The 22,609-nt window shown below is 48.3% G+C and overlaps 1 protein-coding gene across 1 annotated transcript in view; it reads left to right on the top strand.

Moving 5' to 3' along the window:
- Positions 1–18,732: 18,732 nt before the first annotated feature.
- The window catches only part of LOC104528619 (myocardin-related transcription factor B-like), a gene marked incomplete at both ends in the record, with an annotated part of 12,165 nt that continues 8,288 nt past the window's right edge, over positions 18,733–22,609 (top strand). Inside the window, one exon of the mRNA XM_010172674.1 lies at positions 18,733–18,798. Coding sequence (XP_010170976.1) covers positions 18,733–18,798 — 66 coding nt within the window. The remainder of the gene's footprint in view (positions 18,799–22,609) is intronic.

The raw sequence follows: 22,609 nt of genomic DNA on the forward strand, positions 1-22,609 counted from the left end.
TAGAATGATGGGGCTTCTCTGTTGCAGAGCTGGGTCTCCTGTGCAACAGGAAAGCAAATGCCAGAGCAATGGGCCAGGCAAAGTGGATCTCCTGCAAGAGGCTGAGAGGGCAGGAGTCTGCCTCACCTGGCCGTGCAGCCCTGGGGGGGTCTGGGAGTCACCCCTCCCTTGGGCTGTAGCTCCACAGCCCTGAGACCTGCTGGAGTCTGGCCTTCTGTAGCACAGGCATAGTGTCACACACTGACCTCTCCAAATCCCCAGAGGGATCTCCCAGAAACATCAGCTCATTTGGGTCTTTTTCCCACAGATGCAAATCTACATAGAAACAAACAATCTGCTTCCAAATAAATCAGTACCATAAACAATAGGGTGGGCTGGAAGATTAGAAGGGACTGCTTCCTGGTATCTGGTGAGGAACACGGAGCTGATATCCTTATGGCTCTGGGGTGTGACTTCTCAGTTCAAAGGAATTCCCTACCATGACTAATTTATGTTGGTATTTAAGGCTCACTCCTTCACTCACTGCAGTCAGTATGACCCCTTCTATGGCAGAGATGCCTAAAGCAGTGCTGGAAACAGGAGAAGGGGAGAAATACTGGTATCTGTAGTCTTTGGTACCTACGTGACTGTTTCACCTTCTAAAGAAAGGCACAAATTGGTGGCAATGCCTGACCTTCTCAGAACTGAACAGTGACTGTGGTGCAGTACAATGCCTGGTGGCAGACATCTCCAAGATGTGTGAGGGTTTGGGCAGTGTGAACTCTGGAAACACATGAAGACATTGCAGAGGGTTTTACTATTTCTGGACTATCTAAGGCAGACAGCCTCCAGGTAAACAGCCCAACATCTGTGGTGTGATCCCAGCCCCTGACCTCCTTGCCTCTAGTCTGAGGTTTATGGGAGACAACTTACCTCTGTTTCCTGGGGACATCAAGAATACACGTGGTCAAGGCTGACTCTCACATAATGACCAGCACAGGGAAACACCAGCTCTGGACAGTGAATTCAGCAGTTGAGTCATGTGTGGAGATGAGTCCTCTCTTAGAGGTTGCATCACCCCCTAAGAAACAAGAGTGGACAGTGAACCAAATGCTTGAAGGTTTAGATGTTAGTATTCCCTGGAGGAGGAAAGGGAGAGGGAGAGGGAGAGGTAGGGAAGGAGAAGGGGAGAGGAGGAGAAGAAAATATCTTTCAACTCTTCTAATGGAGGAATTCTATGTTTGAGGGTTATCATGCCCACCAATTGCTTACAAGTCTTTGAAGTATTCACTGACAGTACGAATAAGAGTGGGCCAAAGAATACAGTTGCTGTGGGTTTCCACCAACCTTTCAATGAGATTTCTCCTCGGATATCTCTAGCTTGTAGGTGGGAAGAGAAAAAGCCTTCCGGGGACTAATGACTTGTTAAAGATAGGAATAAATGGCCATTTTTCATATCTGAGTGATATAGTTTGTGGAGTACCAAAGGAACATGTGCTGAAAGAGGGCTCCTCAGCAGAAACATCAGGGAAGAAGGCTGATGATTCAAAATTACTAAGGCAATGAGAAGTAAAACTTCCTGCAAATAGTTGCAGAAGGCTCTCTTCATGCTGAATGCCTGAAAGCTCATAGAATCATCGAATGTTGTGAGCTGGAAGGGACCCACAAGGATCACCAAGTCCAACTCCTGTCCCTGCACAGGACAATCCCAACATTCAGACCATGTCCTTGAGGGCCTTGGCCAAATGCTGCTGGAATCTTGTCAGGCTTGGTGCCATGAGCACCTCCCTGGGGAGCCTGTTCCAGTGCTCCACCACCCTCTGCCTCAAGAACCTTTTCCTCATGGCCAACCTCACCCTCTGCCATTTCCTCTGCTCCTGGCATTCGTTGGTGGCCAGAGAGAAGAGATCAGCGCCTGCCCCTCCTCTTCCCCTTGGGAGGAAGTTCTAGACCCCCATGAGATCTCCTCTCAGTCTCCTCTTCTCCAGGCTGAACAAACCAAGTGACTTCAGCCTCTCCTCATACCCTTCCCCTCTAAACCCTTCCCCAATATTGTGTCCCTTCTCTGGACACTCTCCAGCAGCTTTAGATCCTTTTTATCCTGTGGTGCCCAAAACTACCCCCAGTACTGGAGGTGAAGTGAGGTGCACCAGTGCAGAGCAGAGCGGGATGATCACCACCTTCGACTGGCTCACAATGCAGTGCTTGATGCAGCCCAGGACATGGGTGGCCCTCCTGGCTGCCAGGACACACTGTTGGCTCATGTTCAACTTGCTGTCAACCAGAATCACAGAATCCCAGACTGGTTTGGGTTGGGAGGGACCTTAAAGCTCATCCAGTCCCAACCCCCCTGCCATCAGCAGGGACACCTTCCACTAGACCAGGTTGCTCAAAGCCTCATCCAGCCTGGCCTTCAACACTTCCAGGGAGGAGCAGCCACAGCTTCTCTGGGCAACCTGTTCCAGTGTCTGACCACCCTCACAGTGAAGAACTTCTTCCTAATATCTCATCTAAACCTCCCCTCTTCCAGTTTAGAGCTATTACCCAGGACCTTCTGCATGTAAAGCAGACGTGATAACCACTACACTATGGAACCCCCAGCTCCCTCTCTGCAGGGCTGCTCTCCAGCCTCTCATTCCCCACCTGAAACATAAGATGAGATTAAACATTAATAAATGTAAATACCACACAGAGCAGGGAAAAGAAATTACCAGTCTGTGCATTTCCATAGTCAAGAGCCCAGCATTAGCAATTACCACTCAAGGAAGAGAGACTGGGGTCACTTCAGACTTGAGAAATGGCAGCCCCATGTCTAGATCATCTTGAGATGTTTGTGCTGACAGAGTTTCTCTTCAGCCTCCCTAAGAAAAATTCTGATTTAACCAGAAGGTGAGTTTTTATATGAGATCATATGCAGCAGCTTGAGCTACTTGGTTGACACTTAAATCTTCCTGCTCTTCCCTTTCACTTTTTGTGTCATTCAGCAGAGTGCCAATGCTGATTGTTAGCACCTGGGAGTTCAGGGGAAGGACTATCAGTGGCCAACAGGCTGTAGCTGACAAGAAAAAGGAATTAAAGAAAGTTGCAACAGTCTCATCCATTCCCTCATGGGCTCATAATGCCAGGGAAGAGAAAGTAAAACTATAACACCGGCAATCCTGCACAGGCTCTGGCGTTCAGGACAGGCTCTGACATCTCGTGTGAGCAAACCCTGGCACTCAGAAACTCACACTGTGTGAGAGGATACTCAGGTGCCTCACACAGCTATGTATCTGGAGTAAATGTGCTGAGACAGAAGCAGGCTCACTCTTTCATCTCACAGAGAACTACCTACATGCTCTGGAATACATGGTCAGGACAACCTCCCATATGCAGTGCTGGTCTGACACCTGCCCTCCAGGGGAACTGCTCAGGAATTGTCTCCAGATTAATAAAAAGTCCTGAGAAAAGAGTAGGGAGGAACAAAGGTATCACATTAGAATGGAGGTCAGGCCATCCATGTGGGACAGCACAGACATCCCTAGCAAATTAGCAACTGGGACGTGCCAGCTAAATCACACAACACTTCCCATTAATCTGGGTGAAGAGTACAGCAAATAAGTAAGTAGAAAGCTTTGTTCTGAAGCACAGATACCATCTCGTCCTTTAGCCTCTGTACACACTCACAGTAACTCAAGCTCAGGGAACCTGTGATCTTTGCTTGACTCTCTCTCCCAGTCTTCTGTGCTTGGGGAGTTTGCAGGGGTCATCCCCCATTCTGACAGGAAAGTACAGAATTTATCCACATCAAATGGGTTCCATCTGCCTCTGTCTGTCCATCCTCCCCAGTTGAGGCAGGCCACACACCAATTCTGGGATTTTACCGACCTGTTTATTTTTTCAGCTGTACATTTTGCAGCCCCCACCCCATCTAAAAAATGATATAGAGCTTCACCTTTTTCCCTGTTGATCATTGCCCAACCTTTCTACCTCCTTTTATTGCGTATTCCTAATCACAATACTTTTCTTCCTGCCTTGGAACAATTCTGAGTTTTCACTACATTTGTATGGCACCATGTGAAAAATTTTCTGAAAGTCAAAACCTGAATATTTATTTGGTTCTCTTTCATCCACTGCTTTAGACACCCTTCCAGACTGCTCTGAAAAATTAGGAAACTACAGCCTACATCTATCTCACCCACTAATCACTTTAGTAGTCCATGCTAGAAAACAAAAGTCCTTTGTCCTCATTTATCATTTAGATGGCCAATGCATCTCCATGAAAGAGGGAAGACCATGATACTCATGGGCTTTAGGGGTCCAGAAGGCTCCTGCACTGTCTACATCCTTGATGTGGGGACTTTTGACAAGTCCTCTTCTGTGCATGTGCCTGAGGCAGAGACAAGGCACCAGTTGTGGAGGTGACAGGAAAAGCCCACCCAGCAGAGTGCCTTGCAGTAGGGGCCAGCCCTGTCCTGCCAGCCTCTCCAAGCATTTGATATCAGGCCTGGAGCTCCTCTGCCTACACAGTGCACCTGGGGCAGCTCACTGCCCTTTGGTGGTCCTAGGCCATCACTGCTAGTGACCTTTTACTGCTACAGGGAGACCTATCTCAAGCAGGATCACACCATGTAGAGTCTCCCTTGCACTCCACTCCTCTTCCACTGAACTCAAAAGACTGGAGATGGTAAATTTCAGGCAGAAAAGGACACAAATATGAACCATTCCAGTAGCAGCAAGAAGGGACTGAGGAAGCAGAGCTCATTCTCACAGGAAGACATAGCATTGGAGTGAAAAAGTTCTGGAGACCCTTCCTCTGGGCTGCTAGGTGACATGTGCATTGTCATGGCTGCATCACATCTGTAGATAATCCTGAAGGGATAGAGGGACAGACCCAAGGTGAGATCGGCACACGAGGCACTGTATGGCCAGAGCCTCCTCAGGCAGGTCCAGCTAATGTATGAGGGAGGACATTAGGAACGGCAGCCTCCAAAAGCAATAGGCAAAAACCTGAGCAGGGTTTTGGGTAGCCAATATCCTGGCTCAGCTAAGAACAGCCACATCACGTGGACTACATGAGGGTGAGGGACCCCAGCACTTCTCAGGTCCCAGTGGGGCACTGCTGGAATCAGAGCTTCTGGGGCTACTGGGTTTCTAAGGTCTCTGACATCATGGGCCTTGGAGTCTGGTAGCCCTGAAATTCCTATCTCCAAGCCAAAATATGTAAGAGACTTCCCAGAAACCACAGGATGAAAAAACAAAACAAAACAACAACAACAAAAACCAACAAACAAACAAGCAAACAAAAAAACCCCAAACCAGGTCTGAAGGAGTTTTCAGGTAAATGTTTATGATCTAGCAGGAATCTAGGCAGCTTTCCAGGTGAGACCCAAGTGTCAAGGAAGCTGAGACCTGTCCTTGATGTAGCTTAATTTTTACCACTTATGTTACAAGGGAAAAGGTGCCATCAGTTCATTTCCTTCCATGTTCCTCAAGCGACCCAGATATGGGATTGGGGATGGGGAGTCTCAAAAGATCTGCATCTCTTTGTTTATTTGCAAAAAGTTTTTCTTCTCTGAGCGAATGTTTGGCAGGTAGAGGAGTATACTCCATTGCAGCTGTGTCCAGCACGGGGCTATGCCCAGCCTCCTCGGGATCACAGTGCTCATCTATAGCCCAGGAAACTTGAAGTCAAGATTTAGCCCTTCCTCATTTCTTTGGCGTTATTCTGAGTGGCTGTGTGTAACAGAAGAAGAGGACATGTCCTGAGTCCTGCAGCATGTGCTACCTGAGCCACAGTCTGTATGAGCATCTCAAGCAGATAATCCTACGGATGCAGCTACATACTAACAGAGGTGTGCACCAAGCAGCACAGCTCTGGCCATGCCTATGCTGCAGAAGGGGAATGCAGCTGGAACACCTGAGCACCCCTGTGCTCCCTTTCAGCTTCCCAGCACAGCCCAGGATCTGCACAGCCTGCTCTGTGAAGCAGCAACCAAAACAAGCAGTGGCCAGACTCGCAGCTCCATTTGCCAAGTAGCCATGTGTCCTCTGGCTCCTTGACATGAAGGGCATCCAACGGGGCACTCGCACAGGACCTGCACCCAGCTGTCCCCTCACCTCAGGGCTCACCCTGACCCCAGCCCTTCCTTCCTCTTAGGGGCACACAGACGCCAAAACCACACCGGCCACCCCAGCATGGGAGCCATGTGGCAGGGCCTGCCTCGCACCACACTGCAAAGAGTTAAACCTTCGCTCTGTTGATATTTCCGAGCGCTCCCAAAGTCGTGGAGACTGGGAGCGCCCTGATTGGCTGCGCACCGGCCGGTAGTAATTAGTATCAGATATCAAACTTCTGTCTTTGCTAAGACCCTTTCCGATAGTTGCTGCTCCCCGCTAGACGATGACATCAGCCAGGACACCCAGCTGCTGGTAGTAAACTCCGGGTGGGAGGAGGTTCCCTCCAGCTCCACGTTAATTAGTTCAGCACAGCACGGGGAGCGGTTGGTGTCTGTGGAGGGTCAGTGCTGGATGGGACCAAATCTTTCAAAGTCACTTGCTGCTTCTTGCCAGCCAGCTGTAAAAGCACCCAGAGGGTCCAGGAGAGCTGGATGAATCCTGAGCACTGGCCGTGGTCTGGTCGCCTTTTCTCTGTGGAGGAAGTTAATGGTTTAAGTGAGGGGCATCTGGATCTGGTCCCCAAGTCACCATGACACTCCTGGGGTCTGAGCACTCCTTGCTGATTCGGAGCAAGTTCAGATCAGGTAGGGAAAACCTTGAGATTTCTCTTTAAACTTCTCTCTCCGGCAAGCTGTAGCCACAAACTGTTTTCATTAAGTGTTTGGAAGCAGCGTGCTTCAGGGGGTCGCAGAGCTGTCACAGCTTTGATCTCACAGGTGCTATTCCACAAGTGGAGAAATGCGTCTTCCTTCCTCTGATGATTTTTTTTTTTTCCCCTGGTTTTTCATTGTCTTCCATTTATGTCTGTGGTTTGTTTTGGTAAAACTGCAGTTCCCAGGTCTCCTGCCCTGGCCCTGCTGCAAAGGCTTTGGGCAGGAAGCCAAAAGGGCATCTGGGATAAACGAGGTACCCAACGCCGTCTGTATATTCCAGGTGATCTTGCGAGTTCACCTGTAATATTTGCAGGGAGGATGGGCCTGATGCTCTCTCTGACATGCAGGCAGCTGACTTTGTTCCATTAAGTTGTGACTAATTGGAGAAAAATGAATTTGAAGAAATGCGTCATTTTTAGAAGTAAAAATAACAAATGGAACATGAAAAGTATTTAAAGTGACATCATCAGAGAAATAAAACCAGAGCCACACAATTGATTGCCACTCTCGGAGGATATGCGAGTAAAACATGCCTCCGTCTCTCAGTCAGGGGAAGCACCAGTAAGGCGCTTCTCAGAGGACGTTCAGCGTGAGTGAAGGTGAGTGAAGGTGAACTATGGGACGGTCACTTCTAAACCAGACTCTCTGCTGGATGCTCGTGCCTTTATTCACTGGCTTTATTTATAGTAAGTATGCTGTGTTTGTCAGTGGGTATCTGTACTTGGAATTTTTTTTTAATGAACATAATGTACTGTAATATTAATGGTAATGTCAAAAAATGCTCTCGAGGAGCTTTCTCTGAGCTCCCCAGAGGTGAAGTTCTCACAGGGAATGTTGTCTGTGAGGATGTTCAGACAAACCAGCTGCATGTGCCGTACGGGACGCTGTGAAACAGGACGGGGTAGTCACGTTGGGATATGCACCCGCTCTGGCCTGTCACCCACGTCGTGTGTGTTTTTGCCTCCTTGTGCATTGTAGACCATGAAATTAGAGATTTATTATAGTGACGGTAGACATGAGTGGTGTTATCAGGATCTCTTAGATAGCTGGGTGGTCAACTTAAACTTTGTTTTCTCAGCAAATACAAAGTTGGCAGTTGGTTGAAAACCCAAGAGTGTGTGTGCAAACACAAGTGTCCTAGTCTGGCTGAATTATACAAAACTTGGGTCCAGGGCTTTGGTGTGGTTTCCTTATCTCTCTGATCTTACATTTCATTAGATTATGTCATTCCTTAGATTTTGTTGGTATATTATGGTACATTGCTGTTCATTTGAAAAAAATCTGTCTGTAACAATTCCTCCAGCAACTCCAAAGCAACACTGCCACCTTTCTGACGCGAGGAGGACGGGCTGTGTTACATGTCCCTGCGTTCTTTTCAAATGAACCACTAATTTTTTAAGGCTCATTTCTAGTTTATTTGTAAGCTGGCTTTCTTATGGAACCAACAGTGGGATTTCTAAACATATTTTTCAAATGATTCTCCAGTAAAAGTAAACTCTGTGGGTCTTTGCATCCATAAATTCTCATGCCTTTCAGCATTTCTAGGGCAGTCAATTTGTGGGACATTCTTTAGTTCCTGACTTATTCCCACAACTGCCATCCCTCACTATTGCCTGGTGAAAGATAAGTTTCCCATTTGACAAGATTTCTCTGCTTATTTACTATGTTTTGGTCGGCATTGCCAAAATCCCAAATGCATGTCATGCCTCCCTCTCCCCAGTGCTGGGACCGCTGCAGGTAACGCGGGACGTGACCACAGCACAACCCGAGTCATCGCGGTCTGTGAGACAGGGGAGGAAGGAGGGATGCTGAGGATACAGATAAATCAATAATGCTGCTTTCAGTTTGTGTTCAGTTTTTAGTAACACAGGGAATAGAGAAGAAAGGTTAACATATAACGGTTGAAATAGTCGAATCTCTTTTATGTGCAAAGTCTCCATGGGACAGTTTCCCCTGGTGTCCCTGCTCCGTGTGCAGACTTCAGCAGTTGTACAGCCCCACAAGGATGGCAGAAGATGCGGTGCTCTGATTTACTGTCCTCCATCCACTTGAAAGAGGGATGAAAAACCCATCTCCAACAACCCATCGCCCTGCACCACGTGCCCCTGCAAGGCTCAGGGGCTCTAACACCCCACGGGACAGCAGCAGCCTACACAGAGAGCTGTGCAGCTTGCACAGAGCATGCGAAGGACAAGCCAGGAGGGGTGGGATCCTGAAATGCCAAGCCGCGAGGAGCCATGCTTCACGACGTACTGGTGCTTTGGGAATGGTCTTGCGCAGGCAGGTGTGAGGCTTTGCTTGCTCCCCAGGTTTGGGAAGGATTAGCTGTGCTCTGTGACTCATGACGAGGCTGAATCCCTTTTGATGGATTCCAGGCCAATGTAAATGAGGGCTGAGGTAAATCTTAGTAACTCAGCTTTTGCTGTCTCTCCACGGCCTGCACACACTGGGCAGCTGAAGGAGCTCTGTGTGTGTTAAAGGCTGCTAGAGACATATGACTTGCTTGTTGTTTCCTCATCCCAGAATCCTTTTAATCTCTGTGGTACACAGCATGCAGAAAGTGGGGCAAGGAGGTGGCAACTAGGAGATGGTGGCACATAGGAGTCCCTCCTAGAGTCAACTTTCTTGAGGATCAACTTTCCAGTCTCTAGCTTCCATCTGGCAGCATCAGTAGCAAGAAAAATATTTTATCCAGGAAAGGCTGATCTGGTGGAGGCAGCGGCTTTTTCACACAGTGCCCAGCAACCCTCCCTTGAGTCCTACAGTGTTTTCTCCTGTTCTTCTCTTTCCAGTGGTTTACAGTGAAGGACCAGCATAGCCGTGCAGTGTGGAGAGACAGTAGCTACCCCAGTGCAGGGCACCAGAAACTGCTCCAGAGGAAATAGATCAAATCACCAACATGCTGCAGGCCTTCAGGTTCCCCTCCCCTTCCTCAAGGATTTGTGTGCGTGTTTATTTTGTCTGTTTTGCAAAAGATAAATATACTGATCTGAGGTCATCCTGACAAATTTTGCAGGAATGATGATTCTTCACGCCTGCCATGCTATCCTATGTGGTCCAATTATCAATGGGATTGCACTAAATCAACTAGGACATCTAAGGGCTGTTCCAGGAACATATTTAACTCTTCACAGAGATGATCGTTTATATGAAGTGATCTCCTGCTTTGAATACAAACCAGTTGTGCTCCAGCAGCCGAGAAGCATTGTCATCAGACAGAGCAAACAAAGCTGGCAAATGCAGACTTAACCTTAACTCTGACCTTTTCTGTCCAGAGATACGGAAAGAGAGTTTACAAGGCCAACATCTGCATAACATCAGTGGTAGTTCAGATAATTGGTGAGAAGTGAAAGTTTAACACTCTAAATATGGCTCTGGATGGCTTGGCATGAGGTAATAGCCAGGCCTAATTGTGGACACATGGGTGTGAATTTGCAGAGACTTGCCTGATTCTACAGAAGAAAGGATTAATGGATACACACAGGGCTTGAATGAAGCTGGTTGAGATGGGAGAGGAATTTACTCTATCTGCTTCTGGTGGAGAGAGTGATTTGGATCAAAATGAGCAGGTCAGTAAAGATAGAAAAGAGTAGGTCTTGGTAGAGTTTTAAGCCAAGCATTTTGGCAGAACCTTTACCTTCATTTTCCTAGAGTTCAAAGATAAAGCACGTTCATGTGTTTCCTTTCAGTTCATGAACTTGTACAGTTCACAATCAGTGTGTGCATTCAAACCACAGTCCCTCTGTAACTGATGACGCTGTTTTGTGATTTCATGAAGTGTTTGTAAAACACTGACTTGTAGATTAGTTTGTGTTTGGTTTTATTTTTCCAATGTCTTACACCTCAGTGTTTTAGCTGACAGACATGTTTCTCTGTCAGTCAGGCATGTGTTATACAGAAGGATGTAGAGGCTGCTCACAGGGATGCTGAAGGGAGTACTCCAAGAAGGATTATGACAGCATGTTCTCAGGACCATGGTGAGGTTGGGGTTGCACATTATGATGGGGACAGCCCTCAGAGGGATTTCACAGATGGTTATTTTTAGTGGTGACCTGTGACCATTAGGTCTGGGCTCGTTGCTAGCCAGGTGTGGTCCTATGTCTTTTCCAAGGCACCTGCAGGCCCAGATGTGGGTTTAGAGAAGTTGTTCTCACCAATGTAGATGAGATTTTCAGTGTCGTGCAGCCTTCCAGGTAACACACAAATTCACAGCACGTCTGCCTGAGAGAAGGCAAAACACTCCCACTCTGCAAGTGATGAGCATCACATACAGAAGTAAAACTGGCTTGGCTGGGCCCCACTCCAGGGCAGTGCTTGGCCAGGAGAGGCCTGACCAGGGCTTTCCATAGCTGTCCTGGCTGTGTGGTGGCATTTTCAGCTGGGCTGTGGCTGGCTGAGCTTCAGGTCTACTCACACAGGTCCCACAAAGGACGTTGTCAGAGGATAACATGGGCCTGGAGACATGATGCTACAGAGAAATCACTCCATGGCTCCTGATGATCAGCAGAGCAGATGGGCTGAGAGCTATGGAGGGGCTCAGGACAGAGACTGGCCAAGGTGTTTTTGCAAAACAGCAGCTCCAGAAAAGCAGCTCCCTATAGTGTTCTGATGGATCAGTGTTTCACCCTGACAGTGGTGGCACCTAGGAGGTTGGCTGACTGGTCACCCAGCTCAGGGTGACTCCACGTGCATCGGCTTGATGTCACCCTGTTGCTTGGTCAGGAGAGAGCACACCTGCTCCTGGCTGCCCTGCCCGTTTGGATGTCCTGCTTTGGATATAGGTTCCTGCTCCTGATGCAACTGCAAGAAACAGCCACAGCTTGAGAAGACCACAGGCAACATGACTGCACCCGCCACTGAGCTAACCCTGCTCCTGCCCGGTTGGGACCTTAGACAATCAAAGGATCCCATGTGCATCTCCCACTTGGGCAGCTCCTCTCTCCCTGGCACGCTCACACAGGAAAGCCTCAGGCGTTATCTGTAAGACAGCCTCAAAGCCAGCAGCAGTCCTGCCTTTCAAGGGAGGCTGTGTCCAAAACAAGGCCACCACCCGCCACTGAGCTAACCCTGCTCCTGCCCGGTTGGGACCTTAGACAATCAAAGGATCCCATGTGCATCTCCCACTTGGGCAGCTCCTCTCTCCCTGGCACGCTCACACAGGAAAGCCTCAGGCGTTATCTGTAAGACAGCCTCAAAGCCAGCAGCAGTCCTGCCTTTCAAGGGAGGCTGTGTCCAAAACAAGGCCACCTCCTGCCAGCCAGTGTGTGAGCAGGGGACAGTCAGCAGGTTCCTCTGGTGACACACCACGGCCACGGTCAAACACGTGTTCCACGTTTGCTCAGCTGCTGTTTAACATGCAACAAAGCTGCTGCTCTTGAAAACAGGAGTCCCTCCTCCCCATCACCCTGTTCCCAATTTGCTACCAGCTCCCTAGCAGAGCAGTCCCCATCCTGTGCACCACTGAGCTACACTCATGCTCATAAAACCCCACCTCTGGGGTGGGAGGGCAGGAATGAGCTGCTGGAGTGGTAGTGCATAGTGACTTGCTGCTGCTTTTTTCAGTGGCAGTGCCAGCTTCAGTTGTTTGCCAAACTGCTGACTCCCATGGTGGTCACACACTTGGGTCAAACTGGCATAATGTGGTGCTTCCACTGGTTCTCTTCACTGTGCAGCCCAGGAGGACTGGCTGGTGCAGGGAGCAGCAGGCAACTGCCTGACCATCGGTTCTGGTATCAGCAGTGACTTACTTCAGAGGAAGACAAGAGCACAGCGGTTGCACTGGTTGTGAGTGTGGTTCTCAACCAGAGCGAAGGTTCTGGCACAGCCCAGGCAGGGAGGAAACCAGCAATTATTGGGATTTCACCTGAAACCACATAAGGGAGCTGGGAAGAGCTGAAACAGTACGGACTCTGCTTCAGTCACTCCCACTCCCAGAGGGGCTGTCAGACAGACGCAGGGTCAGAAATCAAGAAGTGGCAATGGACCTGCAGCTCCACTTGGGCAGTTCGTGTCAGCTGCAAGGCTGAGCTGAACACTGAAAAAGCCTCGTGCAGCCTCAGAGTTTCCAGGGAACCTGGTCTGGACACTACATCAGTGTTCACGGGAGGGGATGGGCTCTGATCCAGCTTTCTTCTCAGAGACAGACCATTACCAACACTAGATGAGGTCAGCAATGGCTTTGCCTGCCTGTCCTGGTCCTGAGCCCTCCAAGAAGGGCAGATCCCCAACCACCCTAGGCAATGTGCCTTGGTGCTGCTCAGCCCCCTGTGCTGTTAAAGGCAATTCCCCAAAGAGAGGAGGGTGCTCTGCGTGCTTTGGTGATGCCCCAGCATGAGGGATGCTCTGATGTAGATGATAAAAGTCCCACCTTGACCCTCTGTTGAGCACTGGACTCAAAGTGTCCCTGAAGATTGATGCAGAAGGCCAGGTCTGCCTGCTCCTAGGGTAGAGGGAGAATTTGAACATGTCTTTTCCAGTGCATCACCAGGCCAGGCAAGGCCCAAGCTGTCCTCTTAGCTTTGAGGTCAACTCCTAGGGAGGAGGATGACTCATGACTGCTAGTCATGGGCAGTGCTCAGATCTTGGGCCACCAGAGCCAGCTATGACTGACACCAGGAGGTCTTCTCGGATGACACAGCCTCATTGCAGAGGATGTTTCTGGAAGCTGTATCACTAAATGAGACTTGGTGCTAGTGCAGAAAAGATGAGTATTTCTAACAGAAAATTTTGTGAGCAAAAGCACTGTAATAGCTCTGACGTGCCTCACATCATCTAAGGAGGGATTTCTCATCATGAGGTGCCATAGAAGGGAGCAAGGTGTCCCTCAGCTGATGGCAGCTGATGGTGCCAGCACAGCTCGGTACCGCAGGCTGACCAGTGTGCATGACTGCTCCCCTGGAGCTACTGCTCACTATCCTTGTTGGTGCAAACCAGCAACAGGGATGCTGGGGGTGTGGTACTGAGATTCTCTCGCCAAAGGTACTCCAGTCATCATTCTTTGTAATATAACTTCTCTTCTGAAGTGTTAGCAAAGCCATTTTCTTGAAAAATAAGAATATTTAGGAAAAAAATAATTCCCATACTTGGTGGGTGACAGCACCTTCTAAGTGAGTCACAGGCAGCACTCAGAGCTCAGGCCTCCAGCCATACAGCAAAGGAAGAGAACAGGAATGCAGATGGGGTCAGACACAGCTTCATCAGATTTCAAGTCTCCTTCAAGAAGCAGCCAAATGGTGGCTGTTTGGATGGTGCCAGGGGCTCCTCCATTGTTGGTTGGAAGGGAAAGGTGCAAGTCTTGAGCTGGCATCCACCGAGCTGCAAGCTGCAGCACTGACTCAGAGGCTGCCGAAAGTGGTGGCTGCTTTACCTCTTCCCGCAGCGATGTTCAGTGTTATTGTCTGACACTCTTCATGGCTACATTGCTTCAGATGGTTTGCAACAGGATTTGGAATTTCACAGAGATTCTATGTGGGAGTCAAGACCTGCATCCATCCTACTGCATGAGGAGGAGCAGATTTGGATGTATATTCAGTGACTGGAATAAGTGCTTCAGCTGTCAGGCTTGGACTGCTCCTGGAAATGCCCAGCATTTGCACATGCCTGGCTACACATGTCCTGTCAGCTTTCCCTGAACAGACAAGGCTGGATAAACTTTTTGTCCTTGCCCTACGGCTTTAGAAGGGACCAGGAAGTTTGTAGACTTAGCATTGCCTAAGCTGAGCAATGCTTGATTGTTCATCTCCGGAAGATTGTGTAGCCTGCCCATAGCCACCCACCCATAGAAAAGCTTAACTCTCAGAACAGCTTGTGTCACAGTGAGGTCACAGCCTTTATGCCTGTCAGCATGAAAAACAATTTGGAGACCTTTTCTTCCTGCACAAAATTATGATATAATAATATCAGGTCCCCTCTGTGATGGTCTACCTGCAACCCTTAGCGCAGGAGACAAAGGAGAGGCTGTTAGCTGGAGCGTGGACCAGCTGCGATAGGGGTGGCTCCCCTGGATTGTGCATGTTTGTTGGAAGGCAGGAGGATCTGGGAAATCTGGGTTCCTGAGTGCTGCTCCTGCACCCCAGCAAAGGGAGAGCTATGGCAATGAAACCTATAAACATTTTCAGCACTTCTTGCATCAAGGCAGATGCTGAATCTTAAAGCCACCACACTGGAAACCATAATCACCTTACAAGCTATGCTTCAAGGGAATTTGTGACATCTCCTTTTTCTCTAAACAGGCCTGACTGAGCTGACTGCACCCTGGGGCTGTTAAAGTATTTGTCAGCTAAGAAGGGCGGTGAAATAAGGAGAAGAAGCAGAGAATGTGGGTTTTGAATGCACAGTCATCTGATTGATAGCATCCCCCTTGCTCATGTGGATGTGGTGTATCACTTGGCCTCCTGTGTTGGAAGTTGGAATGAAATGGTACAAATAATTTGGCACACAAGGGAGCGTGAAGAGAAGTGATGGAGCATCCTCACCTGGGATATTGCACAGCTAGATGGAGCAGATTGCTGTGTCCTTGGCAGGGTGCTGTAAGTGACTCTAGAAGTCTTTGCTCTCTCTGATTCCCATTTGATGACAGGATGTTTTGTGCAAATTGCCTTAGTTTAAGTCAGATGCTCTAAAGCCTGGGACACTAGACCAGGACCTAGGAGAGTAGACAACCCTTCTTGGGTGAGCTGCAAAGCTGCTTCATTCTTGGACAGTCTGACCTCCCTTAGCTCACTTGTTCCATAAAGATACATCTCTTCCTCAGGGAAAGTGCAAAGCTCTGTATGGTTCTTCAGTATTGTGACGGGAAACAAAGAAGGTTCTACACAGAGAAACTGGGGTCCACCTCATCCAGTGTAAGATACCGACCATACGCTGGCTACCATTAAACTGTTTCCATAGTTGAGGAGGAAAGACAACCATTCCTAAAGCATAGACTGACTAATTTGGTTTTGAGGTCTCTTGAGGAGGGTGACTCCTGTAAAGAGAATGCAGATAACTGGGTCAGGTGTAGATACCTACAGTGCAGACATCTGCATCCATGTCCATGGGCAGAACCAGCATCAGCTGAGGGTAGTGCCATGGGGAATGGAGGGCTACAGACTTCTCTGGCAGCAAGGTTTGCCAGTGACTTCTAGCTGCCAGCTTCACTCTGGCATGAGGGGAACAGCACACACTTCACCAGACATTGAAGGTCACATTTTTCCCTCACAGCAAGAATCTGTGTGTGGTGTCCTAAGAAGTGCTGTAATTTGGCAGGAGAGCATTATCCCACTTGAGGCCTTCACTAAACATGTTCTTTGAATGTGAGACATGGTTTGCACAGAGGACATGGAAAAGTCACAAGCAATGGCATCTCAGGGAGCCTTGTGCTTTGAGGACTCCTCTGGAAGGGATTATTATTCAGGTCCAGCCCATGTCACTTTGTAGACATGAGCTATTTGGCAGAGCTCATGAGGTTGCTCACAAGGAAAAAAAGGATGTTCTTCCCTCTCTTTCCCCTTCAACACCAGCTTTCTCAGGGCAGCTACAGGACTGTGCTGGTAGGCAGGAGATATGCACGCAGCTATGTTGTGACTTCTGGGACATCTATGTCCTCGTGGCGAGCTGTACTGAGTTTCCAGGAGGAAAGTATGGAAATGAGTCTAATATTTTATCTTGTGACACTAGTGTCTGTCTGGAAGACAAATTTGCAAAAACAAAGGTGTAGAACATGTTACTAACACGAAGTACAGGCAGGGTGACCTGAGTGATGGGATGATCTAACCTGTGCAGTCCTGGGCCACACAGAGATCTTTACCCTTGCACAGGCAAGTGTACGGTAGGCTGTCTTTTCATGCTGTAAATATAGAGAGCTGTGTCCAGGAGTCTCTTCTTCATGAGATGCCTAATTGATGCTCTGTGGTTGAGCTCATGCAGCTAAAGCCACTTAGTGATCCTGATCAGTGACACATTCCCATCTGACAGTGCACTGTTTCCAACAGAAAGGTTTAGTGGAGACTGCAGGTCCTTGGAGCAGTGGGTTCATACAGAGATGGAACTTAATCTCTCCTTCCCACAATAACTACATGTCCCTTGGTACAGTAACCATATCTGCATCCAGTGCCAAGCCTTGCAGGGCTAGAAACGTGCTGCTAGGTCCTCAGGAGGATGGTGGAGCTGGAAAGCTCTACTCAACCCACAGTGCTGGGGTGGTGGAGGACCTCCCAGTTTCAGAGGTATCAGGAGAGGTCCTTAGGGCATGAAAGCAGGGTGTGAGCTGTGGCTGTAACGTAACAGAGTCAGTGGCATTTCACAGAACCACAGAATCACAGAATGTCAGGGATTGGAAGGGACCTCGAAAGATCATCCAGTCCAAGCCCCCTGCCAGAGCAGGAACCTAAATGAGATCACACAGGAAGGCGTCCAGGCGGGTCTTGAATGTCTCCAGAGAAGGAGACTCCACACCCTCCCTGGGCAGCCTGTCCCAGTGCTCCATCACCCTCACTGTAAAGAAGTTTCTTCTGAAGTTTAAGCGGAACTTAAACTTCATCATTTGTGTCAAAACTCCTGGTAGCAAGGATTCGGCCCAAGGGTAGTCATCAGCCATTAGCTGTCCAAGAGTCCTGAAGAAGTGGCTTATTCTAATACTGAAAAATGTGCCATATCTATAGGCTTAAAAACCTTCTGGAGGCCATGATCTTCTGCTAGCTTACAGGGTTCTCATGGTGTCCCTGCAAGTGCAACTGTACACAAATTTAGGACAGAAAGGACCTGTGGAAGTCTTTACTCCAACCTCCCATTCAAAGTAAGGTCAACTTCAAAATTAGATCAGGTTGCTTAGGACATCCTCCAGGCAAGGTCTGACCATCTCCAGGATGAATATCCCACAGCAGCTCTGGGCCCCTGTTCTTGGCCTGCAACACTCTCACAGTGACTTTTTTCCCCTAATAACCAATCATAATTTCTCTTGCTGCAACTAGTGACCATTGCCTCTTCTATTGCCATGCATCCTTGATGGAAGCCTAGCTCTATCTTCTCTATAATCTCATTTTTAGACATGTACTTCCCCTCCATGTCATTAGGATGCTTGATTTCTCTCAGATAGCTCTTAGCCATTTTGAATGTTCTTCATTTTTCTTCCTTGCCCTTGTACCTGAACAAATCTAAAAAGCAACTAAAAACCTAGACACACATCCCAGATCTTAGAGTGCACACAGATACTTGGATGTGGCCAAAATACATGTCTTAATGTCAAAATCATTATCTTCTGTATGGTTTCTCTATGGCCAGCACCACAACTGTGCAGAACTCAGTTTGTTTTCATGCTTCAGATGCGTGAGGGAAGCAGGTAGCAGTGGTAACGAATCCATAGATGATGATACCATGGGGGCTTATCTAATAAACAAAAAAAGCACAAAATACCTTTATAGACAAAGTATTTATCATATTTATAATTTCTTTCAAAAACCTCTGAACGCGTCTTACTCCACTTGCTTGACTTATAACAGGTCCTTCACCCTCCCAAAATATATGGTGGCAATATCCAGTCGCAGGAGGTAGTGCTGGGAACTCAAACCCAGCCTCCCTCCCAGCCAGCACCCTCTGACCACACATGGACTCTCTCTTTGAGTAACTCTTTGAGCTGAAGCCATGGTCACCTGAGGCTGCTGTTACAGGTGCCAGGCAGGGATGAGTCTGTCCCAGGCACTAGAGTACCGTCTGCACCAGAACAAGCCCTGCTCTGCTCATCTGTCTGCAAAAGTGAGGTCTGGGTCAGTGCAGGCTCTGCAGCTTCTCCCTGGCAGTCCTCCTTGGCTTGGAGCACTCTGCTGCACCAAGGCTGGTCCAGCAACAGCAGGGATCAGTGCCAGGTCTCTGTGCCACACACAGCCCCCCAGCACATCATCCCTGGTAGATGAATTATTACCTCAGGAAAATCCTGCAAGTTTTCCTGACAGTCTCTCTCTCACAGTTTTACAGCTACGGCTTCAGCAGAGAAGGACCCGTGAGCAGCTGGCAGACCAAGGCATCATGCCACGTGAGTATCTTCCTCTGCCTTTTTCACCCACTCCTGGCTCAGAGGAGCTGTGTTCATCTTGGGCACTGCTGGGGCACCAGCTGCTTGCTCAGACCCACTCAGCTCTGAGCAGATCACTACCAGAGGGGACTTTGCTTCCTGCCCTGTAGAAATATTATGGACCTTGGTGCTGTACAACGGTGCCAAGCACGTGCCACACAGATCATAATGCCGCTGCTCAAACTGAAGTCAGGAGAGATGCTTAGCTTTACACCATCCAAAAACTTCAGCTGCATAGCTCCCTGTCCCAGAGGTCACTGTGGCAGGACAAGCATATCCAACTCCAAGAAGACTCACAAAGCTCTTTAAGTAGGCAAAGGTAGAGAATCCCATGTCCTCCTGTAAAAGTCAGGAACCTCTGTGGCAAGATTGGACCCACAGAACAAGGAAGAGGTAGAGAGGGCCCACACCAGGAGGCTGTGGAAGAAGGAAGCAGTGGGTAACTCTCGTGGCTCCAGTGCAGAGGGGCAGGTCCTGGATGAGTGAGACATACCCAGATCTGTGCCTGTGCCCATCAGGAGCCCACAGGGCAGAACTCTCAGTGTACAGTTGAGTCCAATGAAACCCCAGCTAGGCCTGCCTGTTGCAGACTGCTGAAAGGCTGATGGTGACCACATTCATCTTTGCTAACCTGGCATTCAAGCCTGAAGGACAAGCTCTGAGCCAGTATTATCATGTAAACATTCAGTATCAGACAGTCAGATGCTGGAGCCCAAAAAGTAAGTGAACAAAAGTGATCCTCTTCTGTAGCAACACTGGAGAAATTATGCTGGGAGGTCAGCCCTACTCAGTGGGTAACTCCATCCTGACCTAGCCTCAGGCTCCACGTGCATGACTGTGATTATCTAGGACCCAGGTAGAGGATTAACCTTTCTGTCTTATCGAGGGCCCCTCACTGCTAAGATCTCAACTTTCCAAAGGCAGTGTCACTTTTGTATTTTCTGGCTAAACTTGAAGACTGTGATGCAGCTCCTGTCTAAACAGCAGAACAACAACTCACTAAGAGCATGGCTCCAGCACTGCTTGCTGCACCTCGCCTGTGCCTCTGCCCTTCTCATGCAGCTGCCTTCCTAAAGGACCATGTCAAGGTAGCCAGCAACAGACACTTCCTCCAGATAGTATTGCCAACAAGCATTAAGTTGAGCGGGATGACAGAAATCATGACTGTCAAAATGATCACAAGGTTTTAAGACTGATAAATCCATGGTCTCTTCATTTTTCTCCTGTGTATTTCCTTAAGTGTTCAGATTTTATGCTGCCTGCCACCAAAGGGCGAGCGTCTTAATCACAGGACTCCAGGAGCCGCAGCTTTAAGCAAAATACTGTGACATTTGTGATAGCATTGCAAACACCAGCAATACAATCAGTAGCCAGAAATAGATCTAGCATCTGATAAGTTCACTCTGTAAAAGTGGACAGACTCAGACAAGGTGCAGGACAGCCCAGTGCACACACATGGAGCTGTAGTGCCAACAGAGAGGGTTGTGTACCTGGCGCTGCTCTGCAGGGCCCCGTGCACGGGACCTCCTAACATTTAAAACCTTACACATTGCAGACCACATATTAGCCCCAAGTTTTTGGATGGCAACTGAAGGGTATTTTCCTGTTCCCTTGGCTTCTTTACACTCCCAGCTCCTATCCTGAAATTTTGCAGTTTGGTTTCTGTCCAAGAAGGCCATTTTGGGAAGCTTGAGCATAGTTTACTCACTGAAAGTAATAGAAAGAAAAGCACTTCTGTCATTAAAAAAAAAACAAACATGCAGAATTTAACTGCTGAATTTGACCTGAGGAGGAAGAGTCAGATGTTAGCATTCAACACATGGGAGCTGCAACCAGTTTCCCCATGGTCTGGGCATGTGCAGTCATACCTTATGAAAAACAAGTCTTTGTTTAGCCGTATCTCCCCATGCCCTGTTGCCTCTGAGGAGCAGAAGATGAGGTGCAATAGGAGGTGTACTGGGACAGGATTTCTGTTCACATGCGTTGCAGGAGGGCAATAAATTAATCCAGATGGCTGTAGCCCAAAGTGGTTGAGAATAACCCTTCTGGAAAGAGAAAAGATGAGCATTGTGGGTCTCCACGGTGAGAGTTGGGTTTGGTACCACGCTTGGAGCATGCACTTGGTCCCACATTGCACATCAGATTTTGCACAAGGATTGTTTTCAACACATTGCATACATTTTCTGCTGATATAATCCCAGGACAGAGAAACTTTGTTTTTCTAACTGATCTATTTTATACAGAGATCAGAAAAAAGAGATGGAAGGTCAGAGTAACAGAATAGCACTGGATAAAAGCTTTGAGGGTTTTTAGACACCCTTGTTGGAAGAGGAGCTGATGACTCTATGCAGAGCCTGCTGAGCTGTTCAGCAGTACAGCTATAGCACTGTATGTATGAAACACTGGAGTAAGTCCTAAGAAGCTGGTTGGGTTTTGGTATCCAAGAGACTATTGCAGGAGAAGTATCAGAGTCACCTGAGCGTAGCACAGTGAGAGGGATGTCCTTACCAAAGCCCAGTCTGTGTTTGGTTTGACTGGAAAAGATTAATGCCATTGCATACCTGAGCTCTGTTCACACTCCCTTGGATATTCCCCTAAGAAATATGAAAACTTCAGGTGGTCTCATCATGGGAGAACGCAGAAAACTGCCTAAAGGAGGATGCAAAAGGTAGTAGCATTGCTGAAGACTCCAGGTTCAAAGCTGGATTCTGATTATCCAATGTTTTCAGGTTGCAAATTGAACAACTGGCTGGCAAAACAGTCAACACTACTGGAAAAGACTCTACAAATAAAGACAGGTGCAGACTGTTAGGAAAGAGAAGTTTCCAGGTCCCTTCAGCCCTGTGACTCTGTGTATGGAGAAGCCTTTGAAAGCCCTCTCCTCACAGGGAGACCCAGTTTCTCTGAGACAGTTACACTCCTGATGCATAGGAGTGCAGGTGACAGCAGAGCCTTCCTCATTCTTCAGGCTCACTGAGTAGGAAGTCTCCAGTTCATGCAACAACACATGCAGTTTTATTGTCCAAGTGGAACTTGTACAGACCCAGCAAAAGCATTTTAAATCAAGAGCATCCCAAGTGGGGTCACTTGCAGAAGAGCAGACTTTAGAGATGAGGGGATACAAACTCTTCTTCAAGCCCTGCACAGATGCTTGCTCCAGCCAGACCCTGCTCACCTACCCAAAAGGAGAGGGAGGCAGCTTGCAGGATCAAGGATTCCTCAAAGCAAGATTCCCTCTTGTGATGGGCTGCAGCAATAGCTGTCCTTGAAGTAAAGACCCTCTTGCTGTACGCAGCCACCACCTCATCCTCTAACTCAAACCTTAGAGGCAACAGTCCTAAGACTATCAACACCAAGCACAGAAGCTCTGACATGTTGCCTCCAGACCCTCAGCCATTTCAAGCTGACATGTCATCCCCTGACAAGTTGTCTGAATAACCAGCGCTAGCCATGTCTTTATTTGTTTTGCAGACTAATACAAGCTGCAGCATCCACATAATTCCTCCAAAAATCTTGGTAAATGACTAAATTCTGCAACATTTTCCTCTTGAATAGCATGGTGTTCACTCAATGCCCAGAGCACACTCCCAGTGTCAGTACTTCCAAGTGAGCAGGGGTGTAAATTCATCTCTCTTGCTAGCTTTATTTTTTCATGTGCACCATTTTATTTTGCTTCTGATTAAACCAGCTGTCACAAGTCCTCATGGCTGCTCACTGGAGCATGGCACAGTGACACGAGCTTGTCTGTTTGTCTGCTTTCCAAATGTTAGGA

This window comes from Antrostomus carolinensis, unplaced genomic scaffold (assembly GCF_000700745.2).
Source record: "Antrostomus carolinensis isolate BGI_N321 unplaced genomic scaffold, ASM70074v2 scaffold17697, whole genome shotgun sequence".
In the NCBI taxonomy this organism is placed as follows: Eukaryota; Metazoa; Chordata; class Aves; order Caprimulgiformes; family Caprimulgidae; genus Antrostomus; species Antrostomus carolinensis.